Here is a 25995-nt window from a genome sequence, read left to right as displayed (position 1 = left end):
CCACTAGGGAGAAAAAGGCAGCCGGGCATGTGCTGGCCACCCACCCCCTCGTGTGCTGTGACAAACTTCATAGGTGCTCGCTAACTGTACTTTCCCCTACAGTCTGTTAATACGATACGGGCATCTTTATCAATGTATGTAACGTTAAAGACCATCGCAATGCCTCCTTCCACAGGGCACCACGGCAGCGGGCAAGGGCGACTTTGTACTGAGCAGTGAGCATGCAATAGAGCTCATCACCAAGATTCATCGTGCGGTCATGGCGAGCAACAAAGAGAAAGTGGAGATAAAAATCTCCAACGAGTGAGTTACTCCACTACGGCCGCTCAGCAGCCCACAGTTCCCTGGGTAACTTGGCCAACTGCGTGACATACGTTGTAGCTTATTAGTTTGTGGTCATGCATGTGTACCATCGCTGTCGTACCTCTGTTGTTCACAGGTTTCCAGTGCGTTTTAAGGAAACCCAAGTCAACGTAAGGATTTCCCCGTCGGGCCAGAGCAACGGAGCTAAGCTGGTGTGCAAGCGGAAGGGCACGGGACTGGAGGTCGCCATCTAGAAATTCAGCTGCCACATCATCTACTCTTCACACCCGACTGTCGCCCCTCATTTTTCCCCATTCCCATTGCATCAAAGCTGGCAGATTTAAGTCAATGCTAACAGAGAGGGCCATAACGAGATCTTATTTTTTTAAGCAAATGCATTAAGCAGGGATAGATTGTCAAGGTGCCACATGAAGAAATGTCTACTGAGATGGTTTTTTTTGGAGTTAGTATTGAAGGCCGAATTACTATGGTAAATGGTAAAACAGCAAAGGCCCTGTCTTTTGCACATACACAGGGGTGCCTTTTAAAGTTTCTGCCACGGTTTACATAGAAATGAACGGCAAGGGAGCATTGAAGTGAAAATTTAAATGGTAGTGCCCTCCACAACTGTCCTGTCGAGACATTTGTAAATGATGGATAAAGAATGACATGTAATCATATAAAATGTCTATTTTTGAATCGTTTTCTAAACGTTGATAAGCAAATGTTATGAAAAGTAGACGCATTTACATAGCTATTGCAAACTCAAATGTCTTTTCAGAACAAACTGCTATTGACATTTTAAAAATGAGGGCTGTTTCTAAAAAATGCCAAATTTAAGTCATGTAAAGGTTCATGTGTTTTTTATTGGATGTAATTCCGATTTTATGTAGATGGAAATTAATTTTCATTGCCTATTTTAAATTGAAAACATACTTTGAAAAACATATTGAATAAAATGTATGATGACTCTTATTGAAGATAGTAATGTACTTGATAGAAACTTGCTGCCAGTTTCACATTGTTCACTTGTTACTGATGAAGATTTACTCAATGATTAGTACCATAAGTCGTATTACTGGTACCATAATTGGTATTACTGATGTAATAATTAAAATGTTGAACTATTATGGATACGTTCAGAATGTTTCGTTGGATAAATACATTACGGTTAATATTTCTTTATTAACCTAACAAATTCAAAATTAAAGTTATTTTACGAATACAGTACAGCCGTTGGTCACGTGATGTTCTTTTGCTCACAGTGTTGGGGAACTTTTAACATTTATAACATGGTATCAGCTTAACACCTGAAGATAGCTACATATCTGCTGTGGTGGATGCCAGCACATTGAGTTAGTGATGATAGTTGGGATGAACACGTTTTAGAACGAGATTTCTGGTGATGCAGTACGAAGAAACACATGTGGTGTTTGGAAGAAACATTTTTTACATCCGTGTATTTTTTTGGGGTTATGCAATACCAAATAGAAACTGAACAACAACATTTTTTGGATGAAGTTGACAATGCACCACCCTATAAAATTAGCAGTGGTGTCTTAAGACATGCAGAGAATTTCCCTGCTAATACAATGACGCAGCTTTTGCCCCCCTTGTAATACCTCTTTGAGTCCTTGATGGAAGTGTAAGATTGTTATGAAGTCGATACAATTTGTGTGTTTACTCTCAAACGCACCGGTGTGCAGAAGTAGTGACTAATTGGCACGTTGTGTTTACGTGACAATCCTTACTAATTGGCCGTGTCGGGTGGTGGTGGGTTTCATGACACATTCATATTTACACGATATAACCCACAAAACCCTTTTATGGATATGGGTTGCAAAAGCCTACGTGTTAAGTTGACCCTTGACTGGCATTTAAACCCACAGTGTTTAGTGATGTTGACCAAAGTGCAATGCAGTTAAAACAATAATATTTGGTATGTTACCTGAGCATTACATATTAAGTATATCAACATTCTGGAACAATATTGAAAAGGCCAAAACACATAACGTTGTCTCTTTTCTGTTATTGGTGATGCGTATATATTCTCTAAAGTGTACATAATTCTACTCTGAACTCCACCATGGCGTTGATCGTTTTGTTTTTCTCAAAAAAATATATAAATGTTCTCGCATGATTTGAAATGTAACATTTGTTATACACTATATAGACTAAACATTTAACTATTGTTCACCATTTCACCAGTTGGCATACTATCACATTTCCTATCAAGCTAGATATTTAATCACAATGCATAGTTAAAATTTCACTTTGTTTATTACATTGCAAATACCTTTAGTTTACATTCGCATTACTTACTAAGAAGAAATGTGTTTTTGATTTAACAAAATTAGTAATTACTATGGAAGCTAACTTAATATGCTCACAACAATCAATTGCTTAATTTTTCAGATTTTAGTTCCAAGAGATAAAAACGCATTTAGCTTCCATAATAAAGCATTTAGCTTTATTATACAGTTGTAACATTACAGAATGCTATGCAATTATGAGCCATTGTACACAACACGTGAAAATGTGCCAAACACTTTTGACAAAACATAAATTTTTCCTACAATTTGGCTGTGAAGATAATGTGGATTTAACATTCTATTTTTTTAAAAACTTAACAGAATGTTTTATGTTCAAATATATAATGCATGCTCGGTGCTTTCATGGTTTGTCATTTGTTATTTTCATATGCTTATTTTATTTGGATACCCCTACTGATGTTAACTGTCCGGTCAAATGAATCACAGTTCTAAAATGGTTTTATTCATTTCAAGGTCTAATTTTTTCATTTAAATAGTTACACTCTTGTCACGGCCCCATTGTAATGGTCAATAGAAACAACAAGGTAAGGATCACAACACTATCTCACAGGCAAATGTTCGATAAAGTAGAAACAATATTACAAATACTACCACATTAATGATGGCGGTCTATGGCTAAGATTGCAGCGCATGGTCATGGTAGTCGTGCCCGACACTGCCTGGCCATCTTTACTGCATCGAAGTGATAAATGTGGCATCAGATGCCCATTGTGGACTGAGTTATCTATTGTGATACCAGTCGAGATGTACATAGTTTCCAGGGCATATGAGACATTGGAGCTGAATTGCATTGCACAATATTATTAGTGCAGCAAACACAAATGGGCAGTCTTTAGCTTCCCAAAATAATTAAACATACCATATACCGTTTTGAATCCAGTGCTGTATTAAAATATATTATTAAGTCTGTCCCTTGATAATACGCCTGCTTAAGATGTGTGATTTGATCAATGCCAAGTGGTATCTAATTTTATACACCATAAGCGCATACTATTTCTCACTTTACAGTGCCCTGCGATGTGTCCCATAGTCATTTCTGCTGAGTAAACTTGCTGATTGTTCACTATGCTGTAATAAATGCTGGTGATGTACTGTGCTTATACTGCCAGGTTTTAGCAACACACGCTGGCACACTGGTTTTGACTGCACTGCAGGGACGTATCGTGAATGCTGCAGTAACTGCAATGGGTCTGGTTCTTACTCTGAAGGCCCTGGAAACCTCATACAAGGAAGGGCATTGTCCGCAAATGTTCTTATGGCGAAGCACATTGCATAGATATTTCAGTGAACGAAATTGCTGACAACCCACACACTGCATCGTATTCTTCGTACAACAAATTAATTTGTGGGATCAAAGGTTTTTTTAATTATAATTCGAATTTAATGAATAGCGTTTATTATTGCACTTTTGTGAAATTGTCTTCTCTTGGGATTGCTAATAGTGCAGGCCACGAGCCACCCTACTGAGCTCACCATGCAGCACGAACAAGGCTGGGCCGCGGGGTTGCAGTGCATCGTGCATTGAGCGTCAGCATTTATCTCTTGTATGGTACTCAATTCTTAACCAATTTTAAAGTCAATGTCAAGAGATTAGACGTAATCTAATGCCCAAATATCTAAAATATTTAGATACATTGGGTCTCGTATATTTTGTTGTTGTTACTTTGTCCATTGACCTTAATATTGGTTGTAAATGAGCATCCCTAATACTGTATTCTATGTTTTATGTTAGTTCAAATTGTAACACTTTTAAGGAAATGTTATGTATGATTAAATGACAACACATCAAGGTAATTTTTTTCCAGTAGTTTAACATGTTTCCGCATGTCATGTTGATCTACTTTGGTGAAAATGAGATCCCCATGAATCGTGATGTTAAATTCTTCAATTAATAGTTGCGTAAATGTTGTTTTCTTTATACAATGTGTGAATTGTTGTAATACTGTGTAATTTGAAAATACAGCTAGTATATGACAGTATTGCCTGGACCTTTTTACACCTGGAGTATGGTTTGACTGTGAAAACGTGAACGGGCATGCGTTGTATGTTTTTGGCGGCAATGGGCTTATCAAATTATCATTAGCAAGGTTGGCAATGTACGGTGTAAAATAAGTGCCACATACATACGTAGTAATTTCCTGCGCGACACTTAAAAATGCATTATTCCAAACAGCTATATAATTTGATTGTTTTTGGCAGTGACTGCTGTTAAATATCTGTATTTCAGATAAGTTTGAACTATGGACGATAACACCAAGTGCTGTGTTTTGTAATTGGACTTAAATGTTCTTGCTGTGGTTTTCACACCTGATGATGATTGCTTGTGTTGCAATCGAAACGTCGTGAGAATTTTATTGTTTTATTTTTATTATTTTATTGTTTTTTTCCCTTCTACGTGACTTTACCGAAAGAACCAAGAATGTCGTGTTTGATTCTTAACAATATTTTGTTACTTTACTTTTATAGCCCACTTTCATAATTTTTAAAAACTATTTAGAAATATTAATTCTGAAACGGTAACTGCATTTATGAGGTCTCCTTGCCAAACTCCACTTGTAAAAATGCGTATGATTTTGGCCATAGTGGTGGTGTAGTGGGCAGACCTTAAGTGCCACATTGTGATGATATGTGTTGATATAGAAATCCACATCTCTTCGTGAAAGCAGCAAGTCAATGCTTGTGACAATTTTACTAATTTTTCAATAGTGGTATTTAATACATTTCTCAGTTGAGGGGGATTAATTGTGAATAGGTTGGAGCAGTAGAGTAGTGGTTAGCGTGCTGTGCTGTGAACCCAGCGAAACGAGCTTGTTTCTGGCAATGGCTAACATTCATAGCGAGAGGTATCTGAACCGGTCCTGGGCCCCCCTTCACCAAACTGCACTGACCAGTATGGTGAAATATGGTCGGGTACAGCTTGGGAAGGCCCTTAGCAATAGATTAACAAAGGTCTGTACATTATTACGTACATATTGTGCACCGTTTAATTTGGGTGCAATTATACAGTTCTATAAGACCTACTAGTACAGAAGGTTTCCTTGTTTTATAAGGAATGGAAATCTGAGTCCTTTTGTTAACTATTTCATGATAGTGTGCAGCTTTTGGATGATGGTGATGAAATGAAGATGGATGAGTGGTACATGGCAGTGATTGATGATATTTGAAGGTTCTATTTTAGTAGATCTCGTAGTAGTTGTGGGGGAAAATGAATGAATGGTTTTGTGTTACTGCTTCGTAATTTATTTTCAAATAAAAATAGCAAATAAACATAACAAATTTCGATTTAAAGCTTTCGTGACTGCAAGGATTCATATTATTGGTTCTTTTGGTAAAGTCACGTAGAAGGGAAATGATAAAAATAAAACAATACAATTCTCACGACGTTTCGGCCACAACGCAAGCAGCCGTCCTCGGGTGAAGAACAGAGCTGTCGGAAAGACAGCGTCCTCATGTTGTCTTTCCGACAGCCCTGTTCTTCACCTGAGGACGGCTGCTTGCGTTGTGGCCGGAACGTCGTGAGAATTTTATTATGTTTATTTATTATTATTTTATTATTTCCCTTCTACGTGACTTTACCGAAAGAACCAAGAATGTGAACATTTAAAAGTTTCATGACGAGAGCTGTGCCTTCGCATAGTTTTGTTTCATATCTAACCTGTTTAACAGTATAAACATGCATCGACATGTTTGTGATGCAATAATATTATAGTCACGAATAGCGTTGTGGCTGTTGGCACTGGACCATTTGGCTCACTGCTGTCAGGGCGCGTGCAAAGCATCCAACAGCTGTCAGTGTCAGGTCTCCACTATAACGCAAGCGATTGAGCAGGCAGGTTGAAGGTCATGTGCACTGTAGTATGACTACTATGAATGGCTCCATCATACAAGCTTGCATGTGTTATTAGTTGTCACGACGAGGCTATGCCAGGACAGGCACACTGTCATGCATATGATAGTTTTTGGAAGCTGGATTTTTGTTAATCGAAACAAGCTTCTGTTCACGACATTGATCAATAGACATAATTAATATAATACCTGAGAATAGGTTTTCCCCTTTTTTTGGCAACAAAACAGGTGTTAAGATGTTAAAACACCAAACTGAAACCTTTTACAAGGAATCATGTCTGCATTAACCACAATATTTGTGGCCAGAATGCAAACAAAAACATACTCTGATAGTATATGCATTGTCCTTGAAACTGATTGGTCCACACCAGAGATAGCTTTTTTCGAGCCTAGTCTCAAACGGTGTTAGACCAGAGGACGCCTTTTGGCGTCTTTTTGGCGTCTTCTGGTTCTACTTCACCGTTTGAGACTAGGCTCAAAAGAAATCTGTCTGATGTGGACCAATCAGTTTCAAAGACAATGCACATATTTTATCAGAGTATGTTTTTTGTTTGCATTCTGACCACAAGTATTGTGGTTAATGCAGACATGATTCCTTGTTAAAGCTTTCAGTTTGGTGTTTTAACATCTTAACACCTGCTTTGTTGCCAAAAAAAGAGGAAACCCAATTATCATATTTTGGTACTGGCAAAGGAGGTCCCATGATATACTATAATACCTATTTATTAAACCTTTATTTTATAACTGGCCAGGTGGCTCAGTGGTAAAGTTAAAAGATTGCAATTGGAAGGTTATGAGTAAAAACTTTGATTAGGGGTTGCCTTAGCCCACCATCCCTTCAGGGTTGATAAAATAAGTACCACTTTGCATGGATATCAACAGTGATTGTCCTCTGAAAAGATTCGCCCTCCCCCTCCCGTCATATAAACGTCGAATTTCCATCACCGGCTCAGGGATGTTAGCGGGAGATGAGCACCGCCTTAAAATGCTCATATTCTTAGGTTTTTTCGGTAAAGTCACGTAGGTAAAACATTAAAATTAATAAAAGTAAAATAAAATAAAAATCACGACGTTTTGGAGGCAACACAAGCTTCCGTCTTCAGGTGGAACCGTCACAGCCACGACAGCTGTATCAAGTAAATGAGACGGAAGCTTGTGTTGCCTCCGAAACGTCGTGATTTTTATTTTACTTTTATTAATTTTAATGTTTTACCTACGTGACTTTACCGAAAAAACCTAAGAATATGAATCCTTGCAGTCACGAAAGCTTCAAATCTAGAATTAAAATGCTCATTTGAGCTGGAATTCACGTTGAATTTTATCATCCAAATACCTCGTCTAAATGTTTTTTTTTGAGTTTGTAAAATAAAATAGTGTAATTTACTGTGTAGACTATAACACCAAAGTCGCTGAAAATACCGTGTATTATTAAGAAGTAAACATTTGTACCAATGCGTCTAACAGCGCGAATGTTCCAATAGTGGCTCTTACAAGACAAACACAGCTGAGTGTATCCCGCCACCTGGTGGAATTCTGTGAGCGATACTGACAGGGAACTCAATCCTTAGGGCACAGCGTGGCCAATGAACACATTCCTGCGGAGGGAGCTGGGAGGAATGTTGGGTTGCTCGGTCAATTTCCATGGTCAACGGCGGCGTGGTGTATTCCTTAAATATGGCCGACTGTGAGGGCGGGCACAAGCCGGCGTGAGTAGGTAAAACGTTGAGTTTTATAAGGGCACCACGGGGTGACCAGCCCATCCCTACCCAGCTACACCCTCCCCACCCAGTGCCACCCAGCCCCACCCTCCCCACCCAGCCCTTCCCCACCCTCCCCACCCAGCCCCTCCCCACCCTCCTCACCCAGCCCCTCCCCACCCTCCCCTCCCCACCCAGCCCCACCCTCCCCACCCAGCCCCTCCCTCCCCACCCAGCCCTCCCCCTGCACGACGGACGGACACAATAATCCCCTGTGGGCTGGTGTAACCAGGAGGTTCCTACCAGTAAAACCAAACTATGGACCATTGGAAGTAAACAACTGGAGTTTTGCGCTCCTTCAATGGAGGAGGAACAGCAAAACCACAGCGACTCTCCCTATCGACGTGGCCAGCAGATATTCAGGAGCATCTAACGCCTAGCTCCTGAATATATTGCTGCCATACGGAATAATATAGTACTACTGTACAGGGTAGTCCAGATATCTTGTGACCCCCAAATTAATTAACCCCGAACATTTCATCCTTTGCATATTAATGTGTTTTAAATAAACCTTACTTGAAAAAGATTACGTTTTAGAGAATTATATGGGGGGGGGGGGGGGTCGCAAGACATCTGGACCACCATGTACAGCAAAAAAATGAATGCGTTAAACTGTTGTGAAAATTAATCACATTCATTGATGATATTTTCTTAAATATAATAGCATGCGTGCTAGACAATTCAAAACTTGTCCAACTTATAACCCTTACCAGTAAAGCGATATCTCATGCGCTGTTAAAGTGGCGCCTCGTTTTGGTAATTTGTCGGAATACTGGTACGGTGTTCATGACTCCACTTTACCTATTATCATCATCATCCTCTTAACTATGCTAAAGTGGTGCAAGTCACGGTTGTAGTATTAGCTATTGTCGGTACAGGCGCAGCCCTGCAAGTGCAGCGCTCTACGCAACTTGGTAAGATGTGCGAGCAGCGACACTTTACCCCATCTACACTTGACCTGCCGATCGACTAAGGGGCCGTCCATAAATGACGTCACGCACCTATGGGGGGTGGGGTGGGGTCAGACATTTGTGACGATGTGTGACGAAGGGGGTATTGAGAAATGTGACGTCACATCAAAATGCGCAGCTTTAAATAAATATAGACACGTTCTACTTAATTAAATATACTTTTTAATAAATGTTTTCTCCTACAACATCAGAGTGCAGCGCCACATTAAATACCCACTACAATGACAATAGTTGAAAGCGATTCGAAGCATGTTTTTTTTTCGGGGTGGGGGGGGCAGAGCTTTGTGACGTCATATTTGAGGGGGGGGGGGTGTCTGACTTTTTCTGACGTCGTGTGACTAGGTGGGGGGGGGGTCAAACATCGTCCAAAATCGTGTGACGTCATTTATTGACGGCCCCTAAACTGCTGCTCTCTGTTGGGCGGAATAAGATGCGGGAAGATTTAAGATGCTTGCACCGTCGTCTCAACTGCCACGCCGGGAGATCGAACTGGCGCGAAGACATTGCACTGTGGCAGTGACTCATGCAGCCAGCTATGGCTGCCGGGGTTGGTGGTACATGTTGTTTATGTAGTTTATTGTGAAAATTCGGTCACAGTTCCTATGATCACTGTTACGTTGCTTTTATGGCTTTATTTTGGTGATTTCGGAAATGTTTTTGGTTTGGCCATGTTTGATTGTTGTAGTACGGAGTTAGACTGATGGCCTTAATTTAAGTTGTCTTGTGGTTGTTGTTGACTTGCATCCCACTGGGATTTTTGCACACAGCGTTGGTGTATGGTGCTTTTTTCTGTAATTTTTGCAGTTTTTTTCTTGGATTTTCTGTTTGCACATAGTCACATAGTCATACTCTTAGGTTTTTTTCGGTAAAGTCACGCAGGTAAAAAATAAAAATAATAGAAATAATATTTTATTTCTATAATTCTTTTATTTATTAATAAAAATAATAGAAATAATATTTTATTTCTATTTTTTTTACCTACGTGACTTTACCGAAAAAAACCTAAGAGTATGAATCCTTGCAGTCACGAAAGCTTCAAATCTAGGGTCACATAGTCACTTTAAGATGTTTTCTTGTTCATGTTTTAGTTTTTTGTTTGTTGCGGTTGCACCCGATTCATGAGCCGAATGGCTCACAGGGCTATACCTAATACATTAACTTGAACTTGAACTTCTTGTTTTGTTTAATTTGCAAACGTCGTTAATAATTACGACGACCTCCCTCACCGCTCTCCATTCATTCAAATCTGACGTCGCTGCGGTCAGCACGCCGGGGTCGAATCGATTCCCGACGGTTACGTCCCGGCGAACGCACGAGCTTCGATTCCGCTTGAAAAATAACAGTAAGGAAGAGTCGAACCTCTGAATCGAATCGATTAGTCGGCTATATAAGACCCGAGGATAATCGCGAGCCCAGTGCCGGGTGCTGTCGCTGAGGGTAAGGCGACCGTGGTGGTTCGAGTCGTAATACACTTTATAGCGAGAATTATTTAATAACAACAATAACAACGACGCGTCTCTCATCATAACTACATCCGAGTCGCATAGCCGTGCTCATGCCGTGTTTTGCTATTACGCTTTCGCGTTGCGTTTGCAGTTGCGTAATGCTTTGGAGCGCTTCGGTTATTGCGCCATCTCGTGTGTGTTGTGTGTGTGTGTCTCTCGAAGAATACAATTCATTTGCAGCGTATAAATTGTTTGAGTAGGAAGCTGGAGTGCGAGGAGGAACACCACCCGTGCCAGAGGAGAACGCAACCAACGTGATCAACCTAGTTGCTGTACTACTCTTAGGTTTTTTCGGTAAAGTCACGTAGGGAACAAATTTGATAATAAAAATAATAGAAATACTAATAGAAATAAAATAATAAATCACGACGTTTCGGAGGCAACACAAGCTTCCTTCATCAGGTGTTAAAAGGCACAACAAAATAACTAGTGAAATAACTGTAGTCGTGATTTATTATTTTATTTCTAGAATTATTTATATTTTTATTATATATTTATTTTTACCTACGTGACTTTACAGAAAAAACCTAAGAGTATGAATCCTTGCAGTTGTAATAAACGACTGGACCACGATGTCTGGCTCAGTGTCCTTTATTCGGTTCGTGCTGTACACCCACACGGCTGTCTTTACTCTGTAGCTTCTCCACGGTGCTGACTCCAATGTCGGCCCGATCCACAACAGCAGCCCCGCTGCTGTTTCTCTCACACAGCCCCCCTTGGCTGTACTCGCTGCAACTCCTCTCTCTCTCCGCAGCTCTGACAGCCTCGTGCTGTCTCCCTCTCTCCCTCCGCAGCTCTGACAGCCTCGTGCTGTCTCTCTCTCTCTCTCTCCGCAGCTCCTCCTGGCAGCCACACCGCTGCCTCTAACACGCAGCCCTTCTGGCTGTCTCCTCTGCAGCTGCACACCACTCCGCAGCTTCCTCTTCTCTTCGGGGTTGGCTCCCGATGGCCGTCGGTGCCCCCCCCTCTTCTCACTCGCCCGCGTGGCCTCACTCTTTTCCGCTCACACCCCGACTGACTTCCCCTTCCGGTTTACCCGCTTAAGGACCCGAACCTTCCACCCACGTCACATGACTCCACCCCCCGTGACGTCACATCCGGAAGGTCGCTTACGCCCGCATTACACCACCCTCCCCCGTAGAAAAATCCCAGCCGACCTCGGCTGACCAATAGCAAATCGTAATGCGGCGAACCGAGCTTCCCCCCCTAAAGGACACTAAGCATACAATGTAACAGCAAGAACAACAACAACAACGCAATTAACATCAACGAACGTACAAAAAGCATGCAATAAATACAACTGTAAGAAAAAAAATAACAAGACAGCAACAATCAACGAAACGTAAGCGATTTGGAACGTGTGCGGGTCGCCGGCCCGTCCCGGACGGTCGGCGGCCCACTCGCAGAACGGGAACGCGATGAAAGTCGAGGAATGACAGGGGGTAATCCCCCTGTCGCAGCTGGAAGTCCACCGACGTCCCGTGTCCCTAAAGAGTTAGTCTTGGGCTTGTCCTGTGACCGTGCCCGCAGCTGGGTCGGAAGGGCTGCAGGGCTCGAAGGTCCCGCAGACCTGGCAGGCGTCCTCCGAGCAGGGCCCCTCGTCCCCCGCAATGTCACGGCCGGCCTGTCTGGAACAGGTACGACAGGCGCTCTAGCAAGATCAATGGACGCAGGCAGGGGAGAGTCAGCAGCAACAGACCCCGGCAAGGCAACATTGGGGGATGACGCATCATGTAAGGGAGCAACATATGGTTTCAAGCGCGACGTATGCACAACCCAGCGACGAGACCCAATCTGGACGCGTGCTGACTGTGGGTTGGGAACCGCAATGAGGCGTACGGGACCATGCCAGGGTTTGTGCAATTTCGGCGAGGTCCCCGGACGTACCTGTGGACAATGAAGCCAGGCTAGGTCCCCAACCTTCCAAGGGCACTCCCCCTCAGACCGTCGCGCATATCGCTCGTTCCGGGCCTGGGCTTTGGCCGTAGCCACGCGGGCATTCTCCCGCGCCTCCGTGACTCGGCGAACCGTGTCCTGAATGTATTCAGGAAGTGGTTTACGAGGTCCCTTCACCCCAGTTCCCAATTGCACATCCACCGGCGGCACGTTTTCCCGACCATACATAAGGTAAAACGGCGAATATCCTGTAGCCGCATGAGGCGTCATCCTGTACGCCGAAAGCACCCCGGGGATGTGCAGATCCCAATCTGATTGTTGTTCACTCACGGTATGGCAAAGCATGGCAGACAATGTCCTGTTCAGCCGTTCAACCATACCATCCGTCTGCGGATGGTATGGGGATGTCCGTACTTTCTTAGTCCCAAGGCCCGCGCACACTTCCGCCAATAATTTAGAAGAGAAATTCCTGCCCTGGTCCGTGAGGAGTCTCTCAGGCGCCCCCTTATCCATAATATACCCAAACAAAAAGGCGTCGGTAATGGCCGCGGCCGACTGATCGGGCAACGGCCAGGCCATCGGCCAACGGGAGAGGTACTCAACCCCTACCAGCAAATATTTATTACCCCTCGCCGATGGTGGAAAAGGTCCCAATATGTCCAGTGCCACCAATTCATTGACTCGAGACACCTGAATCGACTGGAGAGGCGGCACGTAAGGATGTTTCGGCGGCTTACGTCGTGCACACGCAGGGCACGCGCGCACGTGCCCTACGACATCTGTCGCCATGCCGTGCCAAAAATAATGACGTTGCAACGTCAACAAGGTCTTCTGCACCCCTAAATGTAAGAGAGTGTCACAATGGAGGGTTCTAATCAACTCGAATCGCAAGGACGTTGGTACCACCAGGCGCCAACGTTCCTGGAACCCCTCCCGCCACATAAGCAGACCATCTCGGAGAGCGGTTTGCGGCCCCATAGCCGTACTCGGACTCCCATTGTCCCTAGCAGACCGCTTCCGCAAGGACACCAATGACTCATCCATCATCTGTTCCCGGATCCAGACAGACCGCGGCAGATTCAAAACCCCGTCAGCCGGTCCCGGTTCCATCGGAGTGTCCGACTTCTCGACGGCCAACGTAAGCGGCTGAGGGGGGTTTGGAATCGGCGAACACCTATGCGTCCCCGACTCACATTTACAAGGGGCGCGCCGCGGTAATCTGGAAAGTGCGTCAGCGTTCGCATGGCGCACTCCCTTCCGATGTTGAATTTGGAAGGAAAATTCCTGTAGCGTGTCCAACCAACGTGCCAACTGTCCGGATGGCTGGTCAATTTTAAGGGCATATTGCAAGGCCGCATGATCCGTACGCACAATAAAAGAACGACCGTAGAGGTATGGTCGAAATTGCCGTAGGAAAAAAACAACCGCCAATAGTTCTCTGCGAGTGACACAGTAGCGGGTTTCCGCAGGAGACAAGACTCGGCTACCATACGCCACGACACGCTCTACACCCCCTTTAGACTGTGATAACACCGCCCCAATACCTGTGTCACTCGCGTCCGTATCAAGAATGAATGGGTGATCGAAATCGGGATAATCCAATGTTGGGGCCGTGGCCAATAGATCACGCAGACTCCGAAAGGCCGCCTCCTCCGGCTGTCCCCAAACAAACTTCCGTCCTTTACCCGTAAGGAGATGCAAGGGCCTCGCAATCGTCGCAAAACCCGGCACAAATCTTCGGTAATACGAGGCAAATCCCAAAAACCGCCGAACATCCCCCACGGTGGCCGGAGTCGGCCAATCCCGGACGCACGCCGTCTTTTCCGGATCCGTGGACACTCCCTCAGCACTCACAATGTGCCCCAAATAGCGGACGGACCGTTGCAGTAGGTGACATTTCTTTGGTTTGAATTTCAATTTGGCAGAACGCATCCTCGTGAACACTGTCTCCAGCCGCGTCAAATGTTCATCAAATGTGCGGCTGAAGACAATAATATCGTCCAAATATATAAGACACGTCTCCCACTGCAACCCCGTCAAAACGAGCTCCATCAATCTTTGAAATGCTCCGCAGCTCTGACAGCCTCGTGCTGTCTCCCTCTCTCCCTCCGCAGCTCTGACAGCCTCGTGCTGTCTCTCTCTCTCCGCAGCTCCTCCTGGCAGCCACACCGCTGCCTCTAACACGCAGCCCTTCTGGCTGTCTCCTCTGCAGCTGCACACCACTCCGCAGCTTCCTCTTCTCTTCGGGGTTGGCTCCCGATGGCCGTCGGTGCCCCCCCCTCTTCTCACTCGCCCGCGTGGCCTCACTCTTTTCCGCTCACACCCCGACTGACTTCCCCTTCCGGTTTACCCGCTTAAGGACCCGAACCTTCCACCCACGTCACATGACTCCACCCCCCGTGACGTCACATCCGGAAGGTCGCTTACGCCCGCATTACACAGTCATGAAAGCTTCAAATCTAGAATTAGTTGCTGTACTGCTATATTCTTGCAAAGAGCAGCTCGGAGACCCTTTGAGGGACCAGGTGGCTCGCATATTTGATGGCTGCAGTCCCAACGTGAGCCACCAACCCCCCACCTCCGAGTCTCAGGAATCAGAATCGGTATTTTATACTGGAGGAGGAATCCGATGAGCTATAAAGCGCTTTTTTTCACACATGTCCAGTGGGGGCTGGTCAGAAAGTTACAACAGCAAACACTACAACACATGATAGAAGGAGTGCAAAGTATAGGAAAAGTAAGGAAATCACTTTGTGTATCTATTTTTTTAATTTTACCACGTAAAGCCCTCTTCGCTATGATTTTATTACATGCTTTTATTTAACTCACTCTGTTTGTTGTATCCTCAAACAATTATTTTGCCTACATTTTTACCCACTTCCCAATGTGCTATCGACTGCAAACTTGGTATAGGTATGTCATACTGATGACAATACGATATTCTATTATTGAAAATTAAAAATACATATTTTTAAACAATCTTTTTTACGGCTCTAATTATCCACACTCAACTGACATTGGCTGTAAATCACCACGGTCTCTTACGTTATGGCAAGCTTTGGGGAGCCACTTCCTGGAGTCGTGGAGTTCTTCCATTGCTAGTACGGTACATTTCATTAAAGCGTGTTAAAAAAAAAAGTTTTTTTTATATTACTTATTTCAGAAGCGACCAGGCCATGAGTTGTCTCCAATAACGCCCCCGCAGTTGGGCTCCTTGCTCGCGGGCAAGGCTCAAAGGGAGGGCATAGACGGGCGGGGGGGTCCCCAGTAAAATATCCGAGCAGTTCCTCGTGTTGTCTATGTTACGTATGTTGTCGAAATTCTTTCGCACCGTACGTAGCCGACTGTCCTAATCAGAGGTGTGGGGCATCGCAAGTGCATCAACACACCCCTGATATCAGTGGTCGTCCTCAGGAGAGCCTTGACCACAATCCGAACGTGGAATTTATACAATTTGTTCAGGGCTGTTAATTTAAATGATTGTCCACGATCACTTACACAAATGGACACTTTGTTAATACCGCTGTCACGAATAATGACGGTGGCAGCCAAGGATCTGCATACGTAAATCTGTACATGTTCACTGACACCTTTCATCACCATTTTGCAGGCACGATGGTTTGCGTTGTGGTGGTGGGTGTTGGCATGGCTGGCAGGGTGCGAATCCATGACCTTGGCACCCCGGACCGGTCAGGCGAGACACAAGATCTTCACATTGTTGGATTTGTCTCACGGTAATGCATAACGTTGCATTTGCTATTAAATGTATTGTGCCCACTATCACAATTCAGTCATCAATAACCGTTGGTCCTGATTGTGCTAAAATGTCAATAAGTTGATAACAAGCATTTAAATGAGTGCGCTGTATCATTGAATGGTTCCCTTGTAGTAAGGTAAGGTTGTATATCCTCAGAGTTGTTTCCCAGCACAGGTGTGCAGTTCTATGGATGGTAAATAATTTAAGTGCAATGCATGCATATATTAAATATGTATGAAACATTATATATTGTTGTGATATTTGAAAAGCAAGCGTTTAATACTGGTGCCAATGTTTTACATTTCCCACCATATGACACTTTAAATAAATGTATGATATATTTTATTGGTCGCTTGCAATGCTTATATTTTAGTCGTATGACAATTTGCATGCTTTTGTGCTTGCTAAGGCAAGAGCTTGGAGAGATCAACGGAGTACGGCAGATCTCGCTGGAGGATGCCCTGTCCAGCCCAGAGGTTCAGGCAGTCATCATCTGCACGGAGAATCAGAGGCATGAGGAACTTGTGCGCAGAAGCCTGAGTGCCGGCAAGCACGTGTGTGTGGAGTATCCCCTTGCACTATCTGCCAGCACTGCCCAGGAGCTATTTAAGCTCGCCGACACTGTGGGTGAGTACCGCTCTTTAGGTTTAGTTGTCCTTCCCCTGCACCTCCGATTCGCACGTTTGACTATGTACGATGCAAAAGAAGTTCAACATACATACATTGCAGGTGGAATTGCACTGGCTTTTTGCCAAGCCAATCCAGAACCAAACGTTTAAACTCTGGCCTCACGTGACAAATTAACATTGCTTGGGGCCAAGTAAGGCTAGGACTGTGGTTAATCGAATTGTTCACTGTTTGACATCAGTGGCATAGCACAGTTTCTGCAGTGGAAAAACAAGCTGGTGCCTTCTGGGCTCGGTGGTAGAGTGGAAAATTGTATTTGGTTAAAGTGTAGTATACCTTTTACACTTGATCCAGGGTTGTGGTGACCATAATAACAAGAAGTGAAATGAGGCAGGGTGCCTCATCGCTTTTTTCGTGTTTAACATCGCATGACATCCCTCCTGTGAGTCAGTAGCTACGCGAGTGTGTGCTGGTGTCGCTGTTAAAATAACTAGTAAGTAATCGTATTTATGAAGAAATAAGAATAGGTTTTACCCCTTTTTGGCAATTAAACAGGTGTTAAGATGTTCAACCACCAAATAGAAACCTTTTGCAAGGAAACACATTTACTCTATCCTAATTGTGAGTGCTTTTTTTGTAACAGCAAGCATGTACTGCAGTGCATGACACAAGCTATTGAATGAATGATTGTACATTGTCAGTATTTTATCATCCACCAATATTTTTGGTTGAACTTTTAGTCAAAGTGTGAGGTGCATAGTTTTATTTCAGTATTTCTTAACATCACGAGCAAAAGCACAAAGTTGAGTGCTGCAAACAGGATTCACACCCATTGCTCAAGAGATAAAATGCCACACTGGACAGATATTAATCTAGGTTATTTCTAAATTTGAAAATTAGCACTGTTGCAAGTGTCATTTTAAATGTGGCACCATTGAATCCCTTGTTATAAAAAAAAATGTTCATGGTGTTCTATCAAGTTTTTTAAATATTGATTGCCATGTGGTTCATATAGCAGGGTGTGGTGGTGCATGTCACCTTCCATCCAGCACCGTGGAGTCCAGGGTTAGTGGACCACGGAGGTTGGTGAAATGCCTAAACCAACTGGCTGTTAAATGGTTAGGATATATAGCAAATGGATTGTGAATCTATGCGAATGTTTGAGTGTATGTGTAGGTTTTCTCTGGGTAATAGAATAATAACCACAAAACAATTATTAATGTGGATTTAACCCAACATCGCAATGCAGGACATTCGTGAAAATAAGTCAAATGAGGCCATTCTGGTTAAAAAAGTGCCATTACAGGACAATTATTCACAAAAAAAACTAGCTTATTTGTGTGAGCTTTCTTAACATGAAACATACATTTATTGGAACGTGTATATTACTCCTGCGTAGACCTCAAACATGTCATTTAAGGCTTATGTAATTAATAAAGCACATTCTTGCATGGTAGCATTGACAATGAGTGTTGAATGGTCCATGTTATCCCTTTCCATCGCACAGGCAAGGTGCTGCACGTAGAGCACATTGAGCTGCTCACCTCCCAGTACAAGATGCTCAAGCAACAGGTGGCAGGACGGGAGCCACAAGAGGGACATCTGGACTTCACCGGTAACACACTGCTGCTGCATTAGTCTCGAAGCTGAACTTGTGATCGTGACAGGCAGTTCATGACAGTATGGAGTGGAGTTGAGGCTTGGCCTTAGGAAATTAGTTTACTTTGGCATATTTTGAGAGGTAACAGAAGTAACTATGCATCAATCCATCCAATAAAATGTTTTCTTCCTATCAAGATACATGCATCAAATTGCATGACAATTATTTTGGACTTATAATTTGTATGTAATGAGTTCACTTGATGACCCCCTTTAACAATACCAAAATCATTAAATATATGTTTGAATCGTAATCCTGAATCGTAACAATTCCTTGCATCATGAGGAGTGGGGCTGCTTACAGGCTTGGTGCTTAACTTCTCAGGTATACAAGGATTATCTCTCGTGGCTGTACTTTTGAGGATGATTATTAATATTACAAATTGGTTAAAAATGCATTGGTCTCTCTGAATCCACGTCGGGCAGTGAGTGTTGTTTCTCTGGTGGTGTCTGCTTGACTAAAAGGCAAGCCATTGTGCGAGAAGAAGAGTGGCTTCTTGGCATTCAGTGGGGTGACCCGGGTCACCTGGTTCGTTGACCTGTTTGGGGAGCTCTCTGTGGAAAAGGCGATGTTAGAGACATGTCCCGAGCAGCAAAACACGAAGCTCACTGCCCACCTTCTCACTGCTAACAACAAGTAAGGAAACATAGCCTTCATCTTTATTCGAAGTCACATGAAGCCAGTTTTTTAGTCACAAGATACTGCTATTCCTGTTGTATTCTATGCTACATAAATAGATATAACTATTGGTGTTTATAGAGAATGCTTTATTCTTCACAGATAGGTTGGGTATTATGTGAAAGATTTATGCTGTATCGGTTTAATGAATTGTATGCGGTGAATGTTAAAAGGGTATCTAGTCCTCAAAGAGCATTCAATTTATATAAAAGAAATAGTACTTTTCCTAAATTGAATTATTAGACCTTGACTTTGGCACACAATGGCATGCACTTACAAAAAACTATTTATTTAATGTATTCGACAGTTGGTGAAATTTGGTTTGTGATTCATAGCATGATTGACCTTCAGGTAGAATTTTACTTCACTGGTAATTGTGTAAATCATCTGGGAAGCCTCAGAAACAGCGTTAACTAAGAGGGGCATAGTTACCGTTCAAGCCTTCTCCATTGCCGATTGTAATATACTCGGGACAGGACCTTGACCCCACCACCGAGGCCCTTCCTTCTAGACCCAATTGACCAGTAATTAACCCATGCTGGCAGTATTGTGGGCTCGAATGAGTTTAATGGAGAAGTTGATAAAAGTGAGCCACACGGTGTAGATTCGAGTCTGACGTTTTTGCCTGATGGTAGGCGGCTGACATGGGTGGAAGAGCGTGGCGAGGGGCTGATGCGCTCCAAGCAGATGCGGATCAGCTTCACTGACGGCAGCTGCATGGAATCGCTGCCGCAAGGGCCGGGCGGGTCCGAGTTCCTCTTCATGCAGGACTTGAGCCTCTTTGCACGAAAGCTGCGTGCAGGAGCCCCCTTCCCGGACAGCGAGCACGCAGAGCGCCGTCGCATCCTGCACTGTTTGCAGCTTGCCACTGACATCCAGCGCCACTGCATGCAGCTAGCATAACATGTCGCTCATGGGCTTTAACAAATATATCTAATTCGCACAGATCATTGTCCGTGGCTCTTTGGTCATTTCGCACCACTGTTGCTGTTGAATATTTGGGTGGTCATAAATTTTTTTTAATATTAACATTTATCTAATTATTACATTGAATAGTAATTTAAATATGAATCTATGGGTTAAGTGGAGATGAATTAAAGGTGTTAAGGGGCTAGTGCCCTCAATATGAAATGTATTGCTTTTTAATACATTTATAAATGAATTCATTTGAATATTGTTATAATTGCTTTTAATTATTATTGATCAATTTAAACCGTTAATTGGGTAATTATATGCTGAAGCATGACGCGATCATTGAGTATTATTAACGGTCAATTATTACACACGTAATAAAGGACAATTATGCATATGATAAGGATCAATTGTGATGCATATGTGACACCTGCTGGCCTGGAAGGGGAATCACGGGCACGGTTAAGTAACAACTAATCAGAGAAGGAGGTGTATCTGGGGCAAAGGTGGGTTTAGCCGAGATACTCCGAGAACTTGCTCGAAGGTTCCACGAGAGGGCGTGGCCAGAGGCGGGACTTAGCCACGCCTGGGGGGATATAAGGGGGAGCGGGCCCGGGACTCGTGTGTCGGGTCTTGGGTCCTGGCTGCGTCGCTGCTCGCCGACATCTCTCTCCGTCGTCTGGCCACGTGGAAGATCTGCGTGGTTTCCATCGCCGTCATCGTCACGCCGCCAGCCAACGGTGTAGCCGAGTGAGGGTGATGGGACCACGCCGAGTGATCGGCTGTGTATAGCCAGTAAAGACGTTAATATCTAGTGTTGTACATCGTGTGAGGAAGAATAAATGTTGGCCTGTGTTGTGCCCAGTGCGAGTAATAAAGTAGGGCCCTCTGCACAATGCGTCGCGGAAGTCGCTCATTACACATATGATCAGGAGCAATTATCGATTAGCATAACTAAGTTCCGACATTCATTCAAGCTCAATTCGTAAATTTAGTAACTCCATAGATTCTCAAAATAAATCACAAATAGCTCTTTTTTGGCTTGAGATATATAGCCTCCCCTAGCCCGTTAGTGGAGGACTAGGAGGTAGGTCAGACATAGCTAGCAAGTGTATCCCCAGCTAGCCGGGTGAGGGGGCCGATACCCCCTCTAATGTTGTATGTCCGTGGTTGTGCCAACCGACGCGGAATAAATACGTGTGTCTCCAACCCCGGCGTCCAAGAGTCGTCAACGATATTACACTATGTCTTCACATCTCGTACAATGTCAAGTTGACTTTGCAACACTGATGGTAAAAAATTAACCTGTAAAAACAAAGTTTTTCACTATAAATCCTTTATATGCGTGGCGGCTAGAGTCCTCTCGTCCTCTGGCTTGAGATGGCTGCCACCTATGGGTCAGATGATTGCCTGCCACCATTAAGCAATTGGTAATTAAATATAATTTATTTTTTCTAAAAAGTGTACAATTTTGAAAACAAATTTTCACGAAAAAAAATTGTCACGCACAACGAGTCTGTGTGCAAAATGTCAGCTCGATTGGATCACGGGAAGTGGGTTAAAAAACGACCCAAAGATTTGCACGGTCGTAAGCGCGCAAGCAAGCAAGCAAGTGAACTTAATATAAAGGATTTAAAAAGGAAGGGTTATAACTGAGTGATGTCCACTCACGGACAAAACTATTACAGTTCATAAGATGTACAATATTTAATTCACCTTTGAAACTGAAGGGTACTCATTTACTAAGGAAAATAGCTTAAGCCACAACGAGCATTTGCCAACAATCACCACAGTACAACATAGTAAATTCTTTAATTTGGCAATGGCATGTTACTTTCTGAATTAATCCTGACTGCATGAGAAAAGACTGTATAAGGTGAACAATTTTCCTCTTGAAAACTTGTATCACGATAATATTTTGGTTGATAACGAGTTCCACCCGGAGTTTTGCCTGGGCGAGAGACCCAAAATATATGGTTGGTTACAAGTACTATTTGGAGTTCCACCTGCAGGCACATCCCATTGGCTCACCCCCAAGTCACCTCTGGCTTTGGCTTCTCAGACTTCCCCTTCGTCCATACCAAGATACGTGTGAACACAGATCGTCACTGCTCTGTGATGTATTCACTCATAACGGTCAGCTCCAGGTTGTCTGGCCTGTCCCACGATTGTGTGTGTGTATGTTGCTCTTCAGCAAATGTGGTTTGGTGTTGAAAATAGATCCCTCATGTTATGCCTTTGTTCTGTACTCTTATATGAACCTGGTAACCTGAGTTTGATTCCCACTCATGATCAATACAGTGGCGTTTTTCTGAATTGGTCCTGGCTAGGCCTTAAAATGAGTACCTGGTGCGACATGTAAAGATCGCCACTGTGGAGACAAAGGCGGTGGGGCGTGGCTCTGGTCAAGTGCTGTGTTGGCCTTCATAGGTGTTCGCTAACAGCAATTGCCCCAACCGTCTGTCAAGCCCATAGGGTTGTGTTTGTGTGAGTGGGATTTGTATGTTCTACTTCCGTCTGTACCCTTGGAATTCATATTTCACATTTGGTCCTGGAGAATTGGTCTGATGAAAAAATATTAAAAGTAGAAATTTTATGGGCAATGGCCTTCATCAGCATGAACTGCCATTATTCATTATACATTTTCACGTGATTAACCGGACCGTATGGTGTTTCTACATGGATAACAATATGTTAATAAGAGCATGCAAACATCTATATTTTAACCTTTTGACCCCCGGATGCATTGCCATGTAGTAGGTAGTCGCTTATCATCAAGGTGATATTGTGATACCATGATTTTTAAGGGTTGTTCACACGTGGCGGTCATCATTATGTGTTTATTTCTTGTTTAATGCTAAGACTTATGAATTGTTGGTCACTCAATTGTTGAGAGGCAAGTTTTTTTTGTCTCCTTGCAAATGGGCACTTTACAAACAGCAGGGTGCCCGTTTATGGCCTCCCTGGAAGTAATTGCCTCTGTGTTTTGCTTGGGAGGTAACTTCACAATCTCTTGCTACTCTTATCATACCAATCCCTCAAAGTCTCTGGTACTCTGTTTTCCAAGTTCTCACCCTGGTGATATTTGGATTTTGCCTCATCTTTTGTTACGCCCTCGGAAAATAAGGAATGCACATATAATGAAAATATAACGGGCAATATCACGGGAAAAACTGTATTAGAAAAGGCAAATACACAACATCGCTTACCCCTGCATGCATGCTTAAATTAAACGTCATCATGTTTCCGTGGTTTGGTTGTAGGTAATTTAAATGTTTTGGGTTTGAGCTATGACGACCACACTAATGGCATTCGTGTGACTGCCACAATATGTTTTAAAATAATGTGAAATGCGAAAAATGTGAACTGGTCACGAAAAAATAATGCCTCAACTGAAAACTATGTCATATGCTGATGATTTGGGCAATGACTATTTTTTTAGAGCAGAAGTCATTTGTACCCTCATTCACAATGGCCTACAATTACAATAATTCCATTATTTATGTTTGTATTCTTAGGTTTTTTCGGTAAAGTCACGTAGGTAAAACATCAAAATTAATAAAAATAAAATAAAAATCACGACGTTTCGGAGGCAACACAAGTCTCCGTCATCAGGTGGGACCGTCACAGCCGGATTAGCTGCATCAAGTGAGGCAATGATTCAAGATGTAATCCCTTAAAAGCAAGTTGAGGGGGGGAGGAGAGGGGGGGGGAGCTCATCAGAATGTGGTAGCCAATGAATGGAACGTATCGGGAGGGAGGGGGGCGGGGCTCAAAGACGGCACGGAGTGCCACGTACAATGCATCGGGAGGGGGAGGGGGGCGGGGCCAAAAGGATGGACGACGGCTTGGACGCGGTTTCTGCTGCACACGCCAACGCATTGGACAGAGAGGGGGAGGGGAGGCCTGATACACATGATAGAAAAAGAACGAAAATGCCCATGTTTATACCAATGAAGAGAGTACTGTTAAACACTGGGGATGTTAACACTCGGTAAAGTAAAGTAAAATAGTGCCTGTCAGATAAGATGGTCCAAAAAAGTGTAATTAAGTCTTTTTTGCGTGGTTGATAACATCTTTCCAATGATTACTAAGTTTGTACCCATCATCGCGGTTTAAATTATGTCTGTGTTTGTATATTTGTATGGCTTCGTGTACAAACCTTTGATGGTAGCCGGGAGGTTTACAGAGAACCTTGGTCTCGGAAAAAACAATTTCATGAGAGCCCACCGAGTTGTAGCAATGATCGGCAACGGCCGAAGAATCAGTTCTGCCGTGTTTCAGATCTGACTTGTGCTCGCGGACACGATCAGAAACATGACGTTTCGTTTCTCCAATGTAGCAATCACCACAAATGCAACTCAATTTGTAGACTCCAGGATACTGTAAGTCAGGAACGACATCCTTCACAGATGGAATCAGATCACGGATTTCATGCACTGTACTGAATCGGACTTGGATCTTATGTTTGTTTAGAATTTTGGAGATCTTTTTGGTCACGCCAGCTATGTATGGTAACGTGATAGTTTTGGTCGGAGTTTCATGTGGCTGTTTCTGTGTGGTGGGAGAGACAGCTTGGCGGATAGTACGGTCAGAGTATCCGTTCATCCTGAGGGCCCGATGTACATGTCTTAATTCACCGGTCAGGTGGTGTTGGTCAGAAATGCCATGGGCTCTGTGGTATAGCGTTTTGATGAGATAATTCTTTTGAGCTGGGTGGTGGTGGGAATCCGGGTTCAAGTAGTAATCTGTGTGGGTGGCTTTCCTGTAGACAGAATGTCCCAAGGATCCGTCAGGCCTCCTCTCAAACAGAATATCCAAGAATGGTAGTTTACCGTCTTTCTCCACTTCCATGGTGAATCTGATGGATGGGTGTCTAGAATTGATGTGGCCCAAGAAGTGGTTCAATGCTGGGAGGCCATGTGGCCAGATGACAAAAGTGTCATCCACATACCTCTTCCACAGGGAAGGACGCAAGGTGGATGTCTGGATGGCGTCTGATTCAAACTTTTCCATGAACATGTTGGCTATAACTGGTGACAAGGGGGAGCCCATAGGGGTACCCTCATTCTGTTTGTAGAAGGTGCCATTCCAGGTAAAATAGGTGTTGGTGAGGCAATGCCTAACCAGCGCAGGTGCATCAGAATTCAATCCATGTTGGACTAAGTCCTCAATTTTTGTTAGGGTGTCCGGTACTGGGACTTTGGTAAACAAAGATACTACATCAAAGCTGACGAGGATGTCATCAGGAGATAGTACCATGTCCTTAACCATAGAGACTAATTGGGTTGAGTTGAGTACTGCCGAAGAGGTCTTGCCTGTGAAAGGGAGCAGAGTATCTGATAGAAAACGGGCTAGTTTGTACGTAGGAGAGTTTATCGTCGACACGATGGGTCGTAGCGGGGTGCCTTCCTTATGGATTTTGGGAAGACCATAGATTCTGGGAGGTCTTGCCGCCGATGGTTTTAGAGAGGGACGTTTGCTTGGTTCGATTAGGGAAGTCGAACTCCTGATGATACTGTTGGTTTTCGTCGTGAGGCTTTTAGTGGGATCGTTTTTAATTTTGGAGTAACTCCCATCATTAAGAAGGTCCAGGATTTTGTTGTTGTATGAGTCTTTATCCATGATGACCGTGGTATTGCCCTTGTCTGCCTAGAGGATGACTATATCATCTCTCTTTTTTAGGTCCGCGAGTTCAGAGCGTTCGTTTTTGCTGATGTTACTAGTGGGTTTCTTAGCATTCTTAAGAA

General features: G+C 43.6%; 2 protein-coding genes across 6 annotated transcripts in view; both read left to right on the top strand.

The window, feature by feature from the left end:
• Positions 1 to 4612, top strand: part of LOC144720356 (unconventional myosin-Ib-like) — a 119753-nt gene extending 115141 nt beyond the window's left edge. For all 3 annotated transcript variants that reach the window (XM_078597089.1, XM_078597080.1, XM_078597072.1), the window contains 2 exons: positions 176 to 303; positions 440 to 4612. In XM_078597089.1, coding sequence (XP_078453215.1) covers positions 176 to 303; positions 440 to 557 — 246 coding nt within the window. In that variant the 3' untranslated portion in view covers positions 558 to 4612. The remainder of the gene's footprint in view (positions 1 to 175; positions 304 to 439) is intronic.
• Positions 4613 to 10564: 5952 nt separating this feature from the next.
• BLVRA (biliverdin reductase A) lies at positions 10565 to 21454 on the top strand. 3 transcript variants are annotated; one of them, XM_078597059.1, is made up of 6 exons: positions 10565 to 10647; positions 16222 to 16345; positions 16778 to 16879; positions 18503 to 18610; positions 19120 to 19291; positions 19969 to 21454. In XM_078597059.1, exons 2-6 carry the CDS (start codon positions 16279 to 16281, stop codon positions 20234 to 20236), a joined length of 717 nt encoding a protein of 238 aa, XP_078453185.1. In that variant the 5' UTR covers positions 10565 to 10647; positions 16222 to 16278; the 3' UTR covers positions 20237 to 21454. The 3 variants fall into 3 exon arrangements, with proteins under 3 accessions (XP_078453185.1, XP_078453176.1, XP_078453165.1); XM_078597050.1 differs by having other exon boundaries at positions 16778 to 16914; XM_078597039.1 differs by having other exon boundaries at positions 10566 to 10647; positions 16778 to 16995.
• The last annotated feature ends 4541 nt before the right edge of the window (positions 21455 to 25995 follow it).

The sequence above is a fragment of the Lampetra planeri genome, chromosome 1 (genome assembly GCF_965212315.1).
Source record: "Lampetra planeri chromosome 1, kcLamPlan1.2.h2, whole genome shotgun sequence".
Taxonomy (NCBI): domain Eukaryota; kingdom Metazoa; phylum Chordata; class Hyperoartia; order Petromyzontiformes; family Petromyzontidae; genus Lampetra; species Lampetra planeri.
Note: the sequence above shows the minus strand (reverse complement) of the source record. Positions and strands in the feature narration are given on the sequence as shown.